The sequence below is a fragment of the Hyla sarda genome, chromosome 7, assembly GCF_029499605.1.
Source record: "Hyla sarda isolate aHylSar1 chromosome 7, aHylSar1.hap1, whole genome shotgun sequence".
In the NCBI taxonomy this organism is placed as follows: Eukaryota; Metazoa; Chordata; class Amphibia; order Anura; family Hylidae; genus Hyla; species Hyla sarda.
The window spans coordinates 115,674,146-115,695,883 of NC_079195.1; the positions used below are offsets into that span (position 1 = coordinate 115,674,146).

Sequence of the window (21,738 nt, forward strand, 5' to 3'; positions counted from 1 at the left end):
GAAGCTGACCGGAGGCTGCGGTTCACTCCGGTCGGCTCATAGACTTGCATTAAATACAGTTCCCGAATACGGCTGAGTGCGGGTGCCGCGATTAAGCCCCGCCCCCCTCCTCCAAACCGTATACGGGAACCATATTTAAGAAAACGTGGTGTGAACCCAGCCTTAGAGCACCATTACATCAAGTCTGCTATGCAATTCAGGGTATATTTACATGTGTATTTTAACAGATTTTATTTTGTGTTTTATTATACCAGAAGTCTAAATAAATTAATAGTAAATAAATAATTGAACACAGCATAAAATCTGCATCATACACTTTACATGTGAACATGGCCTAAAAGGATATGTGAAGCAGATCAGCTCCGTATAGCTGGGTGATAAACCCCTTGAATGATTTGATGTGGTGGGTTTAGGGTACCCCAGTCTGATCCGATAATTCATCACTAAGTTTATAGCAAAAAAAAAGGCATAAATCACAGCCGTGCTATAACAATAAATGCTCTGCTGCAAGTTACACCCAATTTCTTGCTGTGAAGAAAAACGGTATGTGTGCCCTTACATGGCTAGACAAATATTTTTAGTGCAATGGGTAGGAAGCATGTAGTCTTCACCTTCCATTGACACAATGGAAATTGTGCCCTGGGGTATTGAAGCAACATATGTTTGTCTGATGCTCATATCCTGTCATGTCTTTGTCATCGTTCCTGACTAACAGCAGACACCTACAAAGAGTTAAAGGAGTACTCCGGTGGAAAACATTTTTTTTTTAATCAACTGGTGCCAGAAAGTTAAACAGATTTGTAAACTACTTCTATTTAAAAATCTTAATTCTTCCAGTACTTGTCAGCTGCTGTATACTAGAGAGGAAGTTCTTTTCTTTTTGATTTTCTTTTCTGTCTGATCACAGTGCTCTCTGCTGACACCTCTGTCCATGTCAGGAACTGTCCAGAGCAGGAGCAAATCCCCATAGCAAACCTCTCCTGCTCTGTCAGTTCCTGACATGGACAGAGGTGTCGGCAGAGAGCGCTGTGGTCAGACTGAAAAGAAGTTCAAAAAGAAAAGAACTTACTGTGGAGCATACAGCAGCTGATAAGTACTGGAAGGATTATGATTTTTAAATATAAGTAATTTACAATTCTGTTTAACTTTCCCTCACTAGTTCATTTAAAAATTATTTTTTTCCCACCAGAGTACCCATATTTATATATATATATATATATATATATATATATATATATATATATATATATATATATAATATATATGTTGATGATGGCCACTGAAAAAAAAAGCATTTTCAAATATGAGTAAGATAATGCCATGAAGTTAGTTCTATCAGTTATTAACCCTTTAAGGACCAAGCCCATTTTGACCTTAGGAACGCAGCCAATTTTATTGTTGCATTTAGTTTTTCCCTCCTCACCTTCTAAAATCCATAACTTTTATATTTCCATTCAAAGGCCCATATAAGGGCTTTTTTTTTGCATGACCAATTGTACTTTGTAATGACACCTCTCATTTTACCATAAAATTTAGGGCATACCCAAAAAATTATGTTTTTTAGTGAGGAAATTTAAATGAAAACCAAAATTTTGCTAATTTTGGAGGGTTTCATTTTCACACTGTTCACTTTATGGTAAAAAGGACATGTTTTCTTTATTCTGTGGGTCATTATGATTAAAATGATACCCATCTTTACATACTTTTCTATTACTGTACTGCCTTTAAAAAAGATCAAACTTTTTGTTTAAAATTGCCCCATTTTGACTACCTATAACTTTCAAATTTTTCCATATACACAGCTGTGTGAGGGCTCATTTTTGTGTTTCGTGATCTGTATTTTTTTTTTATCATTACCACATTTGCATATATTAAATAAAAATTGTAATCACTTTTAATAACATTTTGGACTTTTACATTTTTTTACGTTTATGCCGCTCACTTTACGAGATCATTAACATTATATTTTAATAGTTAAGTCATTTATACACGCAGCTATACCAAATATGTTTTTTGTTTGTTTGGGTTTTTTTTTTACGCTTTTTGGGGGTAAAATGGGAAAAAGGGACAACTTACATTTTTTATTGGGGGAGGTTGTTACGGTGAGCGCTCCGGTCTGGCGCTCTGACCGTGAGCATTCACTTCCCTGCTGTCCTGTCCGGGCTCCTGTACATGAATGCATGCGAATCACGACCCGCTTCTTACCTGCCTCTGTTCAGCCCTCTGGTTCCCACCACGCGCGCCCATGCCTCCTAGGGCGCGCGCGTGTCGGCTGCCTGAAATCTAAAGGGCCAGTGCACCACTGATTGGTGCCTGGTCCCACTGCTATTTTATCTGCGATATGATCATCCATTTAAGCACACACATTGCCCCAAATGCCATGATCTGTATTGATCACGGCATCTGAGGGGTTAATGGCGGACATCAGCGCGAACGCTGTTGTCCACTATTACCGGCGGGTCCCCGACTGTTGTGAGGACCTGCAGTGCATGATGCGAGCACCGCTCCGATGCTCGCGGTCATGTACAGGGCGTCATTGTACGTCCTGTGCGCGAAGTACCTCCACACCAAGACATGCATTTAGATCCGTGGTAGTTAAGGTGTTAAAGAGGTATTTCGACCGGATCACTGTCTGTGGTGACCGACCTCCTAGTTTATGTTCCGTGCTGGCACAACTTTTATGCCAGATGTTTTGAGGCTAGTTTTTCTGGTTCTCAACTCAGAAAATGTGTTGAATTGTATGTGCCCCCATAGCTTTCTTCTACACCACTATGTCCTTCGTAAACAGAATGTCTTTATTGTGTGTATTGCATACTATGGTCTTGTATATGAAAACTTTAAATAAAGCATTGATAAAAATAAAATGAAAGAGGTATTCCGGAGATAACATTTTAAAAGTGCCTAGGGTGGCAGTATAGCATAAAAAACACATACTCATCTGTTGCAAACCCCCTGCTGGTACTGTTTTGATGCTGCTGGTCAAGGGGCTCATGGTTCCTTGTTCTCCATCTCGACCTGTAAGAAATGCCTGTTCAGCTTATCATGTGTTGAAACAGACACTAGGAAGTCCTGAGCAGCTGGGATCGGTAGTGTCGAAACAGCAACAGAGGGTGGTTGGCAGCAGATAAGTGCATGTTTTTGTGGTGTCCCAGTAAGGGACAGTATGCGACAGTGTGTGCCTGAAAAACCCGACAAACCCGAAAAGGGCGTGGTCGACCAAAAGGGGCGTGGTTTCACAACCCGACCGATTTACTATGGAATTCACAGAAAATCCTGTGGGTAAATGGCTGGAAATATCGACCTAGAAAAAGCTGGTCAGAAAATGTTCCTGACTTTTCCCAATAGTAAATAAAGAGGAATCCTGCATGTCTGAAACAACTTTTCCCACTAGTAAAAACTCTAAGTAAATGAGGCCCATTCTGTGTGTCTGTAGCCTCCACTAGAGGGAGCTCACTGCTTGCACATACTGTAAATAATTTTTTAGTTACATTTTCCAGTTGGTTAAATATTTAGTTTTTTTTTTCCCTTTTGACTCAAAACGTTTTCCTGAACTGATCTAAGGGAGACTTTTGGGAGACAGAAAACCCACCCTATGTTGTCCATGAATGTTGCATGCATAATCATATGGGTGGAGGATTTCATATGAATTGTGATAAATGTAAAAAGAAAAATACTGCAGTCATTGAAATTATTGTCCTAACCTTAGGTTAGATTATGAAGGGCCAGAATGTGGTAATCAGTTTGCTCATCAGATCCACAACATTTTAAATATAGGCTAATTGTCACGATGCCGGCTGGCAGGAGGTGGATCCTCTGTGCCAGAGAGGGATTGGCGTGGACCGTGCTAGTGGACCGGTTCTAAGTCACTACTGGTATTCACCAGAGCCCGCCGCAAAGCGGGATGGTCTTGCTGCGGCGGTAGTAACCAGGTCGTATCCACTAGCAACGGCTCAACCTCTCTGACTGCTGAAGATAGGCGCGGTACAAGGGAGTAGACAAAAGCAAGGTCGGACGTAGCAGAAGGTCGGGGCAGGCAGCAAGGGTCGTAGTCAGGGGCAACGGCAGGAGGTCTGGAACACAGGCTAGGAACACACAAGGGAACGCTTTCACTAGGCACGATGGCAACAAGATCCGGCGAGGGAGTGCAGGGAAAGTGAGGTTTACATAGGGAGTGCACAGGTGAATACACTAATTAGAACCACTGCGCCAATCAGCGGTGCAGTGGCCCTTTAAATCGCAGAGACCCGGCGCGCGCGCGCCCTAGGGAGCGGGGCCGCGCGCGCCGGGACAGGACCGACGGAGAGCGAGTCAGGTACGGGAGCCGGGGTGCGCATCGCGAGCGGGCGCCACCCGCATCGCGAATCGCATCCCGACTGGAGGCGGTATCGCAGCGTACCCGGTCAGTGGATCTGACCGGGGCGCTGCAGTAGCGAGAGTGTAGCGAGCGCTCCGGGGAGGAGCGGGGACCCGGAGCGCTCGGCGTAACAGTACCCCCCCCCTTGGGTCTCCTCCTCTTCTTAGAGCCTGAGAACCTGAGGACCAGACTTTTATCTAGGATATTGTCCTCAGGTTCCCAGGATCTCTCTTCAGGACCACAGCCCTCCCAGTCCACTAAAAAAAAAGTTTTTCCTCTGACCTTTTTGGAGGCCAGTATCTCCTTTACGGGGAAGATGTCTGAAGAACCGGAGACAGGAGTAGGAGAAATAAGTTTGGGAGAGAAACGGTTGATGATGAGTGGTTTAAGAAGAGAGACATGAAAGGCATTAGGAATACGAAGAGAAGGAGGAAGAAGAAGTTTGTAAGAGACAGGATTAATTTGGCACAAGATTTTGAAAGGACCAAGATAGCGTGGTCCCAATTTGTAGCTGGGAACACGGAAGTGGACATATTTAGCGGAGAGCCATACCTTGTCTCCGGGAGAAAAAATGGGGGGAGCTCTTCTTTTCTTATCAGCAAACTTCTTCATGCGTAATGAAGCCTGTAAGAGAGAATTTTGGGTCTCTTTCCATATGGTGGAAAGATCACGAGTTATTTCATCCACAGCGGGCAAACCAGAGGGCAAGGGAGTAGGGAGGGGGGGAAGAGGGTGACGGCCGTACACCACGAAAAATGGGGATTTGGAAGAAGATTCAGAGACTCTGAAGTTGTACGAGAATTCGGCCCATGGAAGAAGATCTGCCCAGTCATCCTGGCGGGAGGAAACAAAATGCCGTAAATAATCACCCAGGACCTGGTTAATTCTTTCTACTTGCCCATTGGATTGAGGATGATAAGCAGAAGAAAAGTTTAATTTAATCTTGAGTTGTTTACAGAGAGCCCTCCAGAATTTTGACACGAATTGGACGCCTCTATCCGAGACGATCTGCGTGGGCAACCCGTGAAGACGAAAAATGTGTACAAAAAATTGTTTTGCCAACTGAGGCGCTGAAGGAAGACCAGGAAGAGGAATAAAATGTGCCATCTTGGAAAATCGATCAACGACCACCCAAACAACAGTGTTGCCACGGGATGGGGGTAAGTCTGTAATAAAGTCCATACCAATCAGAGACCAAGGCTGTTCGGGGACAGGCAGAGGATGAAGAAGACCAGCAGGCTTCTGGCGAGGAGTCTTATCCCGGGCACAGACAGTGCAGGCCCGCACAAAATCAACAACATCCGTTTCCAGAGTCGGCCACCAATAGAAACGAGAGATGAGTTGCAAGGATTTCTTGATGCCCGCATGGCCTGCGAGATGGGAGGAGTGACCCCATTTGAGGATTCCGAGGCATTGGCGTGGGGAGACGAAGGTCTTCCCTGGAGGAGTTTGCCTGATGGAGGCTGGAGAAGTGGAGATCAGGCAGTCAGGAGGAATGATGTGTTGCGGAGGGAGCTCTACTTCCGAGGCATCCGAGGAACGAGAGAGAGCATCGGCCCTAATGTTCTTATCGGCAGGGCGAAAGTGAATTTCAAAATTAAACCGGGCAAAGAACAGAGACCACCTGGCCTGGCGAGGGTTCAGCCGTTGGGCAGACTGGAGATAGGAGAGATTCTTGTGATCGGTGTAAATAATAACTGGAAATTTTGATCCCTCCAGCAGATGCCTCCATTCCTCAAGTGCTAATTTAATGGCCAGTAGCTCTCGATCCCCGATGGAGTAGTTCCTCTCCGCCGGAGAGAAGGTCCTAGAAAAAAAACCACAAGTAACAGCATGCCCAGAAGAATTTTTTTGTAGAAGAACCGCTCCAGCTCCTACTGAGGAGGCATCAACCTCCAATAGGAAGGGTTTAGATGGGTCAGGTCTGGAGAGCACGGGAGCAGAAGAAAAGGCAGACTTGAGCCGTTTAAAGGCGTCTTCCGCTTGAGGAGGCCATGACTTAGGATTGGCATTCTTCTTGGTTAAAGCCACGATAGGAGCCACAATGGTGGAAAAATGTGGAATAAATTGTCTGTAATAATTGGCGAACCCCAAAAAACGTTGGATAGCACCGAGTCCGGAGGGGCGTGGCCAATCTAAGAAGGCAGAGAGTTTGTCTGGGTCCATTTGTAGTCCCTGGCCAGAGACCAAGTATCCTAGGAAAGGAAGAGATTGACATTCAAACAGACATTTCTCCATTTTGGCATAAAGTTGATTGTCTTCAAGTCTCTGAAGAACCATGCGGACATGCTGGCGGTGTTCTTCTAGGTTGGCCGAAAAAATCAGAATATCGTCCAGATACACAACAACACAGGAATATAAGAGATCACGAAAAATTTCATTAACAAAGTCTTGGAAGACGGCAGGGGCGTTGCACAGGCCAAAGGGCATGACCAGATACTCAAAGTGTCCATCTCTAGTGTTAAATGCCGTTTTCCATTCGTCCCCCTCCCTGATGCGGATGAGATTATAAGCACCTCTTAAGTCCAGTTTGGTAAAGATGTGGGCACCTTGGAGGCGATCAAAGAGTTCAGAGATAAGAGGTAGGGGGTAGCGGTTCTTTACCGTGATTTTATTAAGTCCGCGGTAGTCAATGCAAGGACGTAGGGAGCCATCTTTTTTGGACACAAAGAAAAATCCAGCTCCGGCAGGAGAGGAGGATTTGCGGATAAACCCCTTTTTTAAATTTTCCTGGATGTACTCAGACATAGCAAGAGTCTCTGGGGCGGACAGAGGATAAATTCTGCCCCGGGGTGGAGTAGTGCCCGGGAGGAGGTCAATAGGACAGTCATAAGGCCTGTGAGGAGGTAAAGTCTCAGCTTGTTTTTTGCAAAATACGTCAGCATAGTCCATATAGACCTTAGGGAGACCGGTTACAGGGGGAACCACAGGGTCACGGCAGGGAGTACTGGGAACCGGTTTAAGGCAGTCTTTGAAACAAGAGGTACCCCAGCTCTTGATCTCCCCTGTGGACCAATCAAGGGTTGGGGAATGGCGTTGAAGCCACGGTAGTCCAAGAAGAATTTCGGAGGTGCAATTGGGGAGGACCAAAAACTCATTTTTTTCATGATGAGGTCCGATGCACATAAGGAGGGGCTCCGTGCGGTAACGTATGGTACAGTCCAATCTTTCATTGTTAACGCAATTGATGTAGAGGGGTCTGGCGAGACTGGTCACCGGGATGTTGAACCTGTTGGTGAGAGAGGCCAAAATAAAATTTCCTGCAGATCCGGAATCCAAGAAGGCCATAGTAGAGAAGGAGAAGGTAGAGACAGATATCCGCACAGGCACAGTAAGACGTGGAGAAGCAGAGTTGACATCAAGGACTGTCTCACTTTTGTGCGGAGTCTGCGTACGTCTTTCCAGGCGGGGAGGACGGATAGGACAATCCTTCAGGAAGTGTTCGGTACCGGCACAGTACAGGTAAAGATTCTCCATGCGGCGTCGTGTCCTCTCTTGAGGTGTCAAGCGAGACCGGTCAACTTGCATAGCCTCCACGGCGGGAGGCACAGGAACGGATTGCAGAGGACCAGAGGAGAGAGGAGCCGGGGAGAAAAAACGCCTAGAGCGAACAAAGTCCATATCCTGGCGGAGCTCCTGACGCCTTTCGGAAAAACGCATGTCAATGCGAGTGGCTAGATGAATGAGATCATGCAGGTTAGCAGGAATTTCTCGTGCGGCCAGAACATCTTTAATGTTGCTGGATAGGCCTTTTTTAAAGGTCGCGCAGAGGGCCTCATTATTCCAGGATAGTTCAGAAGCAAGAGTACGGAATTGTATGGCGTACTCGCCAACGGAAGAATTACCCTGGACCAGGTTCAGCAGGGCAGTCTCAGCAGAAGAGGCTCGGGCAGGTTCCTCAAAGACACTACGAATTTCCGAGAAGAAGGAGTGTACAGAGGCAGTGACGGGGTCATTGCGGTCCCAGAGCGGTGTGGCCCATGACAGAGCTTTCCCAGAGAGCAGGCTGACTACGAAAGCCACCTTAGACCTTTCAGTAGGAAACTGGTCCGACATCATCTCCAAGTGCAGGGAACATTGTGAAAGAAAGCCACGGCAAAACTTAGAGTCCCCATCAAATTTATCCGGCAAGGATAGTCGTAGGCTGGAAGCGGCCACTCGCTGCGGAGGAGGTGCAGGAGCTGGCGGAGGAGATGATTGCTGAAGCTGTGGAAGTAGCTGCTGTAGCATCACGGTCAGTTGAGACAGCTGGTGGCCTTGTTGCGCTATCTGTTGCGACTGCTGGGCGACCACCGTGGTGAGGTCGGCGACAACTGGCAGAGGAACTTCAGCGGGATCCATGGCCGGATCTACTGTCACGATGCCGGCTGGCAGTAGGTGGATCCTCTGTGCCAGAGAGGGATTGGCGTGGACCGTGCTAGTGGACCGGTTCTAAGTCACTACTGGTATTCACCAGAGCCCGCCGCAAAGCGGGATGGTCTTGCTGCGGCGGTAGTAACCAGGTCGTATCCACTAGCAACGGCTCAACCTCTCTGACTGCTGAAGATAGGCGCGGTACAAGGGAGTAGACAAAAGCAAGGTCGGACGTAGCAGAAGGTCAGGGCAGGCAGCAAGGGTCGTAGTCAGGGGCAACGGCAGGAGGTCTGGAACACAGGCTAGGAACACACAAGGGAACGCTTTCACTAGGCACGATGGCAACAAGATCCGGCGAGGGAGTGCAGGGGAAGTGAGGTTTACATAGGGAGTGCACAGGTGAATACACTAATTAGAACCACTGCGCCAATCAGCGGCGCAGTGGCCCTTTAAATCGCAGAGACCCGGCGCGCGCGCGCCCTAGGGAGCAGGGCCGCGCGCGCCGGGACAGGACCGACGGAGAGCGAGTCAGGTACGGGAGCCGGGGTGCGCATGGCGAGCGGGCGCCACCCGCATCGCGAATCGCATCCCGGCTGGAGGCGGTATCGCAGCGTACCCGGTCAGTGGATCTGACCGGGGCGCTGCAGTAGCGAGAGTGTAGCGAGCGCTCCGGGGAGGAACGGGGACCCGGAGCGCTCGGCGTAACACTAATTTCACACGGATTGCATTCAACCTGTAATTCAACAAATTATTATGTAAGCCAAATTCTACAAATTCCTTCACATTCTATGACAATCCACCTTCACTGCAATCAAAGTTTTTTTTTTTTTTTTTTTTTTAAAGATTTTCTTGTCTCAAGTGGAATCATTCCTACCATTTTTCAGAAAATGTAATTTTTTGGCATATTTCCCAGCAATATTTTTGCTTGAAAAATACTACATGCTAGCTGTAAATCAATAGGGAAATGTGAACAATACAATGTTTCTTTGTTGTGGTGTATTTTTTGGGTCAGCAGCAGTTTTGTATGTTCAGGGTAGAGTTTTGTCAACTAGTTTGTGGCTTTTTTTCCTCCTATAGATCTCCATTTAACGTGTAAATGTTTAACCTCTTAAGGACCAAGCCCATTATGACCTTAAGGACCAGACCAATTTTATTTTTGCGTTTTCGTTTTTTCCTCCTCGCCTTCTAAAACTCTTTTATATTTTCATCCACAGATGAGTATGAGGGCTTGTTTTTTGTGTGACCAGTTGTCCTTTGTAATGACATCACTTATTTTACCATACAATGTATGTCACAACCAAAAAAAAATACTATTTGTGTGGGGAAATTGCAACTTTAGCAAAACTGCAATTTTGCAAATTTTGGAAAGTTTTGTTTTCACGCCGTACAATTTACGGTAAAAATGACATGTGTTCTTTATTCTGTGGGTCAATACGATTAAAATGATAGCCATGATAATATACTTTTCTATTATTGTACCACTTTAACCAAAAGAGTACGTTTAAAATCCCTCTATTTTGACGCCCTATAACTTTTTCATTTTTCCATATAAACGGTGGTATTAGGGCAAATTTTTTTGCGTCATGATCTGTACTTTTTATTGATACCACATTTGTGTATATAAACTATTAACATTTTTTTATTAATTCATTTTTTTACGTTTACGCCGTTCACCATACGGGAGAATTAACATTATATTTTAATAGTTCGGACACACGGTGATACCAAATATGTAAAACTTTTATTTATTATTATTTTTTTACACTTTTGGGGGTAAAATGGGAAAAAGGGACAATTTTCATTTTTATTGGGGGGAGGGGATTTTTCCAATTTTTATTTGTAATTTTTTTTTTACACTTTTTATGTCCCATAGGGGACTATTTTTAGCAATCACTTGATTGCCAATACTGTTCAGTGCTATACATAGGGCATAACACTGATCAGTATTATCAGCGATCTTCTGCTCTGATCTGATGGAAGGCAGGTGAGGGAACCTCTGTCCGCCATGTTAGCTGGTCTGATCCCTGCAGTCGTGCCGCGGGCGATCAGATCAGCCAAAACTGTAGCCGCACTTCTGCAGATGCCGTGATCTATATTGATCATGACATCTGAGGGGTTAATGGCGGACATCCGCGCGATCGCGGATGTCGGCCATTACCGACGGGTCCCTGGCTGCTATCAGCAGCCGGGACCTGCCGTGCATGACCTTACAATCAGGTCTTTCTGATGCATGAGAAAGACCTGATTGTAAGGTCGAAACGTTGCATCACCTGTATGTGTTTGGACCAATAAACTTCACTTTATTTGGACACCATACCTGGAGTGCCGTCTTCCATCTCTATATTTTACTATACAGGGACTAATATAACTAATAACACCAGTATACAAGGGACAAATAATTCTTACACACCATGACCACTACCATTACCACCACATAGTGACTGGGTAATACTACCATACTGATATTCAATACACACTAGTATGCACAGACCCCCCCCCACCTACATTACCCCCTTACTAGGCACATATAGTGGTGACCCCAGCACTACACAGGCTCACAGGTGGTGTGATGTCTTTCTCCTATCTTTTCTTCTGTATCTGGCTCACACTGCCATGAAGACTTCTTCCAGCTTGAGAGTCTGCCAGACAACAAACTTCTTAGGTTCCACTTTTCTAGCACATTCCCACCTTGGTGGTGTTAAGGCAGTCCCCCCATTAGGTCAAAGGCCCCAGCAATAGAGGTATTATCACCCCTATATAGTAGAAGCCCACAGCTGGTGGTAAAATGCATACCGTTTTTCTAATGCGTTCTAACAGAAATGGAAAAATACAGTGCTTAAAGACAACCTAGGCCATATTCACACAGTACATTCCTCTCCATATTCATTTTTAAAAAGACCTCTGCACAATGAAAGAAGCAATCTGATTGGTTGTTATTGACAACTGCACCACTTTTCCTCTATACAGGCTTTGATAAACCTCCCCCATTGCATTCCTGCCCCTGTTAAAGGGGTACTCCGCTGCCCTGCTTCCGGAGCTCCGCTCCCCAGCGTCCGGAAGTTTATTGTTCCGAACGCTGTGTATGGCTTCTGTGTTCAGGGCTGCCCCTCGTGACATCACACCCGCCCCCTCATGACGTCACGCCTGCCCCCTCAACGAAAGTCTATGGGAAGGGGGCGCGACGGCCGTCGCGCCCCCTTCCCATAGACTTTCGTTGAGGTGGCAGGCATGACGTCACGAGGGGCGGCCCTGAACACTGAAGCCCACACATAGCGTTCGGAACAATAAACTTCCGGACACTGGAGAGCGGAGCTCCGGAAGCAGGGCAGCGGAGTACCCCTTTAATCGTATCCATCGTCATCCTGGTGCAAGTGGAATGCTGACGCATACTGTTCGCAGAAGCATTGGACCCTGTTCACTTCTATTACCAAACTATTTTATGCGGACTTAAAAACGAGGGCTGCTGTACTTTTGGAAATAGCGCTTACATCCCGCAAGGAGTCACTAGGTGACTCAGTTTGACCATAGAAGTGACAGGCGTCCGCTGCTCTGGTTAACAGTATACGTCGGCATCCCGTTTTTGGGGCATGCGGATAGATACAACTAATGGGGGCCTAAGTCTTATTCAATAGGGCTAATCTGTGTCCAAAACTGCAAAAAATTCAAGTTTACCACTTAGGCTGCATTCACATCTCGTTTTTGCAATACGGTTGCCGTGTCCCGTTTCTGTCCAAAAAACGTATGTCTCCAAACCGGATCGAAACGTATGCAACCGTATATGAATCCTCGCGTTTTTAAACCGTATATGGTTTGAAAACAGATGTCCGTTTGCATACGTTTTAATACGTTTTCCTTGAAAAAAACGGGGATACGGTTTTAGGTTTGTCAACATTTTAAATAAAGTTCTTTTCTTTTTATTGAATTCCCCCCCCCCCCAAAAAATGAAAAACCGTATTGTGCAAACCGGATGTAACCGTACGCACATGCAGTTAAATACGGTTACCATAGAACTCCATTTAAAAATAACCGCATACAGGTTGGATACGGTTTTTGACCGGGATACTAAACCGTAGTAGACTACGGTTTGGTGTACTGTTAAAAACCGTATAAAACCATAAATGATGCAAAACATACACAACCTGATACTACGGTTTACAATGAAATGTCTATATATACGGTTTGCAATATGGTTTGATATGTTTTTTTCAATGAAACCGGATACGGCAACCGTATTGCAAAAACGAGATGTGAATGCAGCCTTATTTTGTAAGAATACAACACGTGAACATAGCCTTCCAAGGTAATTGGGTGCTGGCAGACGGGCGAGCGCAGCATATGTGTATCAGGTGCAGGATCTTAGGGAACAGTGATTGCTGCTGTGTAGGTAGCATCATGTGTATTCACTGCTTGTTTGTGGCTTCTCCTGCCAAGAGTGCCAAGCCTTATGATTGGCGAGAGTTCTTAGATGGAGCAGGCCTTCTTCTGTGTAAGCCCTCCCCCACATCCTCCAGCACACAGACAGTCAAGGCTATTATGAAGGGAAATCCACTGCTTCAGCAGAGCTTCTCTCTCTAATTCAGTGTGTTCAGCCCTGAGCAGGGGAAACACTTCTCAGAAAGCTTTGCTACCTCCCTGCCCAGCCCCCAGTTACTCCTTTGAAGGAAACTTGTGAGACACTTAGGACTGGGGCACTGCTGTGGAGTTGCTGCATGGATCAGGCATGAGGGGGCTTAAAAATCCTTTGAGATAAAGGAAGATTTTATTTCCATTTCCTGGTTTTTACGTTTCATTTAAGCCTTGTTTGCGGAACTGGGAGGAAGCTGAATGAACAGCTGGGCAGCTGGATATCAGGTATTGCTGACAAGTATCTGTTCACTTATTTGTTTGATTTCTAGGGTAACCTGGACACGAAATACACGGGCGCTATATCATTCTAACAAACCAGTACTGATCAGCGTCATTTTATAACCCAATAGATTTCTATAGTTGGTATTGTTTACGTTAATTCACAATTTATACCTGAGACATTATAATGTTTGGTTATTAGGTATTAAATGTGACTGTGGGCGATCAGCCAAATGGCGCATAATATACTTCAGGCGTACACACAGTTTGATGCATTTAACACTTTTCTGACCTGTTGTTGTGTTTTAGGTATAGAATGTTTATATCACTAGTACAGCAATAAAAAGCTGCTGAAAAATACGCCTACTTTCTGGAAGGCGACATGACTCTTATGCATTTATTTATATAGCGCCTACAGATTCCGCAGCGCTATATAAATATATATTATGTGTTGATATTAATGTATTAGCAGTAATGCTCCAACAGTTGGATCACAGCTGCAGTCTATAAAGTGTGGGCAAGGTCCCCCCCCAATCTGATACTGTGTGCGATGTGACCTACAGTCCCAGCATTTATACAGTCCTGAGCACATGTGTTTATTGTTATCCAGGCCATCTGTACATGTAGAAAGGAATCACATCATAGCTCTGAGCTGTCTTACACATTGCATTCCAGGCACCATCTATTTTAGGAGGTTACTTTTACTGTAAGTTCTTGTTCAATAATTTTGAACAATATTTTATTACAAATATTTACTACACACTGGCCCTCCATTTACTTAGAAAATCGGGTTGTAAGTCTATGTTGCTTTCTTACCCGACTGCTTTTTCCCCCTGGTATTTATTATTATGTCGCATCCTGTTTGTCGCACGTGGGTTTTGTTGGTTTTGGTTTCCAACTCCTCTGAGCTGTCGGGAAAAAATCCATAACAATTCAACAAATTCGGGTTGAAAACCTTTATAAATACGTGGGAAAGCTCAGAAATGTCGGGTTACACCCATTTTTTGGGTTTGGGAGAATCCACATCGGGTCCGTCGGGGAAAAAATGTTGCATAGTGTCGCAGATTGGCGCACGATATCTGCGACATGTCGCAGACAAAGATGCGCCGAAAAAAAACGACAAAACAAGTCGGGTTTAGAATAGTAAATGAGGGCCGGTATATATCCAACCATTAAACTCGACTGTTCACAGTATATCTGCAAGTGACTTGTTATCACAGAAGGTCTTTCTTTTCATTCTTGCCCCAGTCATCCTAAGAGGCCAGCGATCCATCACAGGCCTATTAAAGTTTCCATCTGCTATGGAGCTTCTTTGGAAGGGCAAAGCAGAAATGTCAGTCATTATTATTCTCGTGAACTTGGGTCATGACTTGGAAAAGCAGAATGTTAATTCGCTGTTCCCCTTCCAGGAGCTCGGCTAATCTATTTCAACATCTTCATACCAAGTTTTTATTGTGTTTTTTTTGTTTTTGTATAGTTTTAATCAACTAGTGACTTTTTAACACTCTCCTCGCTGTTGATTGCTACTTTGTAGTGCAATGTTTGCCTCCGGCAGGGAGGGGGTTAACCGATTTGCAGTGCTAATGAAGCTTAGTTTTGCAAGTTGCTGTAGCTGGGTACACAGCAAGATCAGGAACACATGGTTCAGAATACTTGTACAAGTCAGCCAGAAAGTTTTCCCACACTGGATACTGCCCATTACTTACAAACCCCCTTTATAACCCTCCCAACCCCCTGCATCAGCTATTGTGGTTGTGTATTTCCTCCTGTCACCCTTCCTTGTGCTGAAACTCTACACCCTATCCTTTATTCTCCACTCATCCTTTTATCCTGGAGACTGTGGGCCAAAGACTGGTTCTTCAACCGAAACCCTGTTTGTGCGTTTACAATGAAAATGTTTGGTATTATGCACTTCTGTAGATAGAAGTTACCCATAAAAAGAAGCAAATAATTATTTTAGGAGGGAAAACAAAAAGTAGGGTTAACGTAGTAAAGAAAACACTATAACTGTCAACAAATAAATGACATATTATTATAGTAATCACTATGGGGGAGATTTATCAAAAGCTGTGAAGAGGAAAAGTTGACCAGTTGCCCGTAGCAACCAATCACTTCGCCTCTTTTTTTTTTTTTAACAAGGCCTCAAAAAAAAAAAATCTGGTTGCTATGGACAACTGGGCAACGTTTCCTCTTCACAGCTTTTGGTAAATCTCCCCCAATGTCTGCAAAGTCCTGACCAGCTTCGAATGCTCGTGCTGCATTTCAGCGTCCTCATTGCGCATCTGACAGATATGCAGTTCTACCAAACAGAACTTCGATCATTTTAAAGTTCTATGGTGATCTAAGTTTGGTTCAGTAGTTTGACCCTAAAATAGACATCAATATGCCATTGTATGGAGCCATAATACAGTGCCCGAGGAAGTCATGCTGAGACATGAGAAAGTGGTTTCTGTAAGATTATCTCCAAAATATGATGCTTTATGGAGCACCGTATGGTGTTCCAACCTAATGCTGCAGTCACGTACCAGAGCATGTGGGGCAGCCTATATTCCACCAGCTGTTTTATTATTCATCCTAGACTATGGCCCGAACCAGCAAAGATAGATATAAACAGTGGGGGGATACCCTGGTAGAAACAGAATATATATATGCAGCACTACTTATCCAAGTCCAATATAGAAGTAGAAAAGCGCAGCACTCCTCCAATAAAGTGCAGAACGGGGATTTATTAGCTCACATAGCAGCAGCAATGTTTCTGTCCTACCATGGGATCATTTTCAAGCTTGAATGGTAGGACAGAAACATTGCTGCTATGTGAGCTAATAAATCCACGTGCTGCGCTTTATTGGAGGAGTGCTGCGCTTTTCTATATCTATCTATCTACATACATACATACATACATACATACACACATACAGTGGTTCCTCAACATACGATGGTAATTCATTCCAAATGAACAATCATTAGTTGAAACCATCGTATGTTGAGGGATCCATGCAATGTTAAGTATAGGAAGTTATACTCACCTGTCCCCGCCTCTCCGGACCATCACCGCTTCTCTGGATGTCGCCCTCCATCGCTGTCGCTGCATCCCCGGCGTGTCCCCGCCGCTCTGGACCGTCTCTGCTGCCTGGGATCGTCGCTCTTCATCGCCCTCATCACGTCGCTGCACACGCCACTCCTATTGGATGATGAGACAGAGTGCGCGGCAACGTGATGACGACAAAGGAGAGCGACGGTGATACAGGGGATCCTGAAGAGAACAGTCCGGAGCACCGGGGACAGGTGAGTGATCATCACCGGACCACACGGGGCACCTTAAACGGCTATTCTGCCATGCCGGATAGCAGTTTATGCGATGGCCCCGACATATAAAAGCATCGTGTGTTGATGCTGCCTTCAACATGCGATGGCCTCTGAGAGGCCATTGTATATTGAAATTATCGTATGTCGGGGCCATCGTAGGTTGGGGGGTCACTGTATGTACGTACGTGTGTGTGTGTGTGTATATAATGTGTGTGTGTTTAGCTACATACATTAAAACAAACTTACCAGGCTCAAGTTGTTGCGTGTGCAACAAAAGTCGCATGTGGTGGGATAAATTTGGCGCACATATGTGGGATTTTTACTTCTGCAATTGGCATCTGCCTCGTTTTTTTTTTTTTTTTTGCCTAAACACAGTAGAATTTTAAAGGGGTTTTCCAGGAAAAAACTTTTTTTTTTTTATATATCAACTGGCTCCAGAAAGGTATACAGATTTGTAAATTACTTCTATCAAAAATCTTAATCCTTTCAGTATTTATGAGCTGCTGAAGTTGAGTTGTTCTTTTCTGTCTAAGCGCTCTCTGATGACACGTGTCTCGGGAACTGTCCAGAGTAGAAGCAAATGCCCATAGTAAACCTATTCTACTCTGTGCAGTTCCCGAGACAAGCAGAGATGTCGGCAGAGAGCACTGTTGCCAGACAGAAAAGAACAACTAAACTTCAGCAGCTGATAATTATTGGAAGGATTAAGATTTTTTTTATAGAAGTAACTTACAAAACTGTTTAACTTTCTGGAGGCAGTTGATATATAAAAAATTTTTTTTCCTGGATAACCCCTTTTAAATTGAACTGGATGGACTCTTGCCTTTTTTGGACCTTACAAACTGTAACGATGTAAGCATATTTTGTAAATGAAAAGATTGCTGGCATTGGTTTGCGACATTTGGAGCCCCCCCTGCTATAAAATATGCAACATTTGGAGTAAAGTCTCATGTGATCAAAGTTAAAGGGCAAATTCGTTCAAGTCAGCCAAAATCACTTCGGGACAAAAAGGGGTGAAACTATTGATACGCCAAATTTTCGCTTATTTTACACTCTAAAAGACTTGTAAAATGCTTGATAGATTCCCCCCCATTATGGGGGAGATGTAACAAAACCTGTCCAGAGGAAATCAGATCGCTTCTTTCATTTTTCACAGACCATTTCAAAAATAAAAGAAGCGATATGATTGGTTGCTATGGGAAACTGGGCAACTTTTCCTCTGGACAGGTATTGATAACTCTTCCCCTATGTGTATCAGAATGGGACGTGTGTACAGAACAAACAAGGCCAGGATGTTGCTGTATAGCTTCGATAAACTGCCTCGAAAAGGGGCATTTTCAGGAAATCGGTGAATGATGCAAACAGCTTTCTGTTTAGCAGAGCTTTGAAAGCCTTTGTTGCACGGAAGTTACAAACCAGAAACTGTTATTTATTAGAATGCAGTGATGTGCAAAGAAAGTACATTAAAGGGGTAGTCCAGTGGTGAAAACTTATCCCCTATCCTAAGGGCCCCCCCGCGATCTCCTGTACGGGGCCCCGACAGCACGCACGAAGGGGGTGTGTCGCCCCCCGTACGAAGCGGCGGCTGACACGCCCCCTCAATGCATCGCTATGGCAGAGTCGGAGATTGCCGAAGGCAGCGCTCCGGCTCTGCCATAGAGTTGTATTGAGGGGGCGTATCGGCCGCCGCTTCGTGCGGGGGGCGACACGCCCCCTTCGTGCGTGCTGTCGGGGCCCCGTACAGGAGATTGCGGGGGGCCCCGCAGTCGGACCTGCCGCGATCTGCAACTTATCCCCTATCGTTAGGATAGGGGATAAGTTGTTCACCACTTGTTCACTACTGGACTACTCCTTTTAAGAGCCTGCTTATCTATAAAAAAATAAAAAAATAAAAAAGAATTGAAATTAATGTTTTTGGATAGGACTGAACATGCCACAATGCATGGGAATGACATTTAGAAAACCCTATTCCAGTATTTTATCAAAGTGCCTCCAGCTGTTGCAAAACTACAACTCCCAGCATGCCCGGACAGCCTTCGGCTGTCCGGGCATGCTGGAAGTTGTAGTTTTTCAACAGCTGGAGACATCCTGGTTGGGAAACGCTGCCCCATTTACATGTTTTTGTAGTAATCTGTACAGACTTTAAGGCCTGCAGCACGTCCTACTAGTTGCTGATTTTTGCATAGATATTCCTTGTAATAGTGCATGCAGAAAGCAAGTGTATGTCTGGTGGAAAGTTACTGCAAACATCAGCAGTGTGAACACAACCAGTGTGTAATCTAGGGGCGCTGAAGCTGCAGATTTGAAGCTGTATTCAGTCATTTAGCTTATTTAGAATTCTGCAGCTTCAAATGTGTGCAGGATAATGTACGTCTGTGAACTGACCCTAAGGGTGTATTCAGGTCTTTATTTTTGCTGCAGCAGGTTTTGCTGCTGTTGACTTTAATGGGTGGCAAAATCTGGAGCAAAAAATAGGAATGTGTGCACTGATATTTAACCCCTTAAAGGGGTACTCCACCTCTGGCATCTTATCCCCTATCCAAAGGATAGGGGATAAGATGTTAGATCGCCGGGGTCCCGCTGCTGGGGACCCTGGGGATCGCCGCTGGGGCACCCCGCCATCATTACTGCGCAGAGCGAGTTCGCTCTGTGCGTAATGACGTGCGATACAGGGGCTGGAGAAGCGTGACGTCATGGCTCCGCCCCTCATGACATCACGGCCCGTCCCCTTAATGCAAGTCTATGGCAGGGGGCGTGACGAATGCCACGCCCCCTTCCCATAGACTTGTGTTGATGGGGGCGGGCCGTGACGTCACGAGGTGCGGAGCCGTGACGTAACGATGCTCCGGCCCCTGTATTGCCCGTCATTACGTGCAGAGCGATCTCGCTCTGCGCAGTAATGATAGCGGGGTGCTGCAGCAGCGATCCCCGGGGTCCCCAGCAGCGGGACCCCGGCGATCTGACATCTTATCCCTTATCCTTTGGATAGGGGATAAGATGTCTAGGGGCGGAGTACCCCTTTAACCCCTTAAGGACGTTTTTGCACTTTCGTTTTTTCCTCCTTACCTTTTAAAAATCATAACACTTTCAATTTTCCACCTAAAAATTCCATATGATGGCTTATTTTTTGCGTCACCAATTCTACTTTGCAGTGACATCAGTCATTTTACCCAAAAATTCATGACTAAACGGAAAAAAAAATCATTGTGCGACAAAATCGAAGAAAAAACGCCATTTTGTAACTTTTGGGGGCTTCCGTTTCTACGCAGTGCATATTTCGGTAAAAATGACACCTTATCATTATTCTGTAGGTCCATACGGTTAAAATGATACCCTACTTATGTAGGTTTGATTTTGTCGTACTTCTGGAAAAAATCATAACTACATGCAGGAAAATGTATACGTTTAAAAATGTCCTCATTTGACCCCTATAACTTTTTTTATTTTTCAACGTACAGGGTGGTATGAGGGCTCATTTTTTGCGCCGTGATCTGAAGTTTTTATCGGTATGATTTGTTTTGATCGGACTTTTTTTTTATCACTTTTTATTCATTTTTTAATGGTATAAAAAGTGACCAAAATACGCTTTTTTGGACTTTGGAATTTTTTTGCGCGTACGCCATTGACCGTGTGGTTTAATTAATGATATATTTTTATAGGTCGGACATTTACGCACGCGGCGATACCACATATGTTTATTTTTTTTTTATTTACACTGTTTTATTTTTTTTATGGGAAAAGGGGGGGTGATTCAAACTTTTATTAGGGAAGGGGTTAAATGATCTTTATTAACACTTTTTTTTTTTTTTACTTTTTTTTTGCAGTGTTATAGGTCCCATAGGGACCCATAACACTGCACACACTGATCTCTTATGCTGATCACTGGCGTGTATTAACACGCCTGTGATCAGTGTTATCGGCGCTTGACTGCTCCTGCCTGGATCTCAGGCACGGAGCAGTCATTCGTCGATCGGACACCGAGGAGGCAGGTAAGGGCCCTCCCGGTGTCCTGCAAGCTGTTCGGGACGCCGCGGCGGTCCCAAACAGCCTGACTGACTAGCTGGGATACTTTCACTTTCACTTTAGAAGCGGCGGTCAAAAGGGTTAATACCACACATCGCCGCGATCGGTGATGTGTGGTATTAACCGCGGGTCCCGGCCGTTGATGAGCGCCGGGACCGACGCGATGTGATGCTTCATATCACGGGAGCCGGCGCAGGTCGTAAATATACGTCCTGCATCGTTAAAGGGTTAAATAAATGTACTCCCGTGGAAAACTTTTTTTTTTTTTTTTAAATCAACTGGTGCCAGAAAGTTAAACAGATTTGTAAATCACTTCTATTAAAAAATCTTAATCCTTCCAGTACTTTTTAGGGGCTGTATACTAAAGAGAAATCCAAAAAAGAAATGCATTTCCTCTGATGTCATGACCACAGTGCTCTCTGCTGACCTCTGCTGTCCGTTTTAGGAACTGTCCAGAGCAACATATGTTTGCTATAGGGATTTTCTCCTGATCTGGACAGTTCCTAAAACGGACAGCAGAGGTCAGCAGAGAGCACTGTGGTCAGGACATCAGAGGAAATGCATTTCTTTTTTGGATTTCTCTTTAGTATACAGCCCCTAAAAAGTACTGGAAGGATTAAGATTTTTTTTTTTATAGAAGTGATTTACAAATCTGCTTAACTTTCTGGCACCAGTTGATTTAAAAAAAAAAAAAAAAAAAAAAAAAAAAAAGGTTTTCCACGGGAGTACCCTCTTTTAAGGACACAGCCCATTTTGGCCTTAAAGAAGTACTAATGGATGATTTTTTTTCGATCATCCATTTGAAGTGCGCAAAGCTGCAGATGACATGATCTGTATTGATCACAGCATCTGAGGGG

General features: G+C 44.8%; 1 protein-coding gene across 6 annotated transcripts in view; it reads left to right on the forward strand.

Moving 5' to 3' along the window:
- The window catches only part of PALD1 (phosphatase domain containing paladin 1), a 323,546-nt gene that overhangs the window by 91,706 nt on the left and 210,102 nt on the right, over window positions 1-21,738 (forward strand). The window contains exon 1 of one of the 6 annotated variants that reach the window (XM_056530505.1): window positions 13,237-13,558. The exons of 4 other annotated variants lie outside the window; for them this stretch is intronic. Coding sequence is in view for 1 of the 2 variants with exons in the window: in XM_056530502.1 (XP_056386477.1) it covers window positions 18,118-18,206 (89 nt within the window). In the remaining variant the exon portion in view is untranslated. Of the gene's footprint in view, window positions 1-13,236; window positions 13,559-18,111; window positions 18,207-21,738 lie in introns of those variants that run through there. One more of the 6 variants, XM_056530502.1, reaches the window with a different exon arrangement.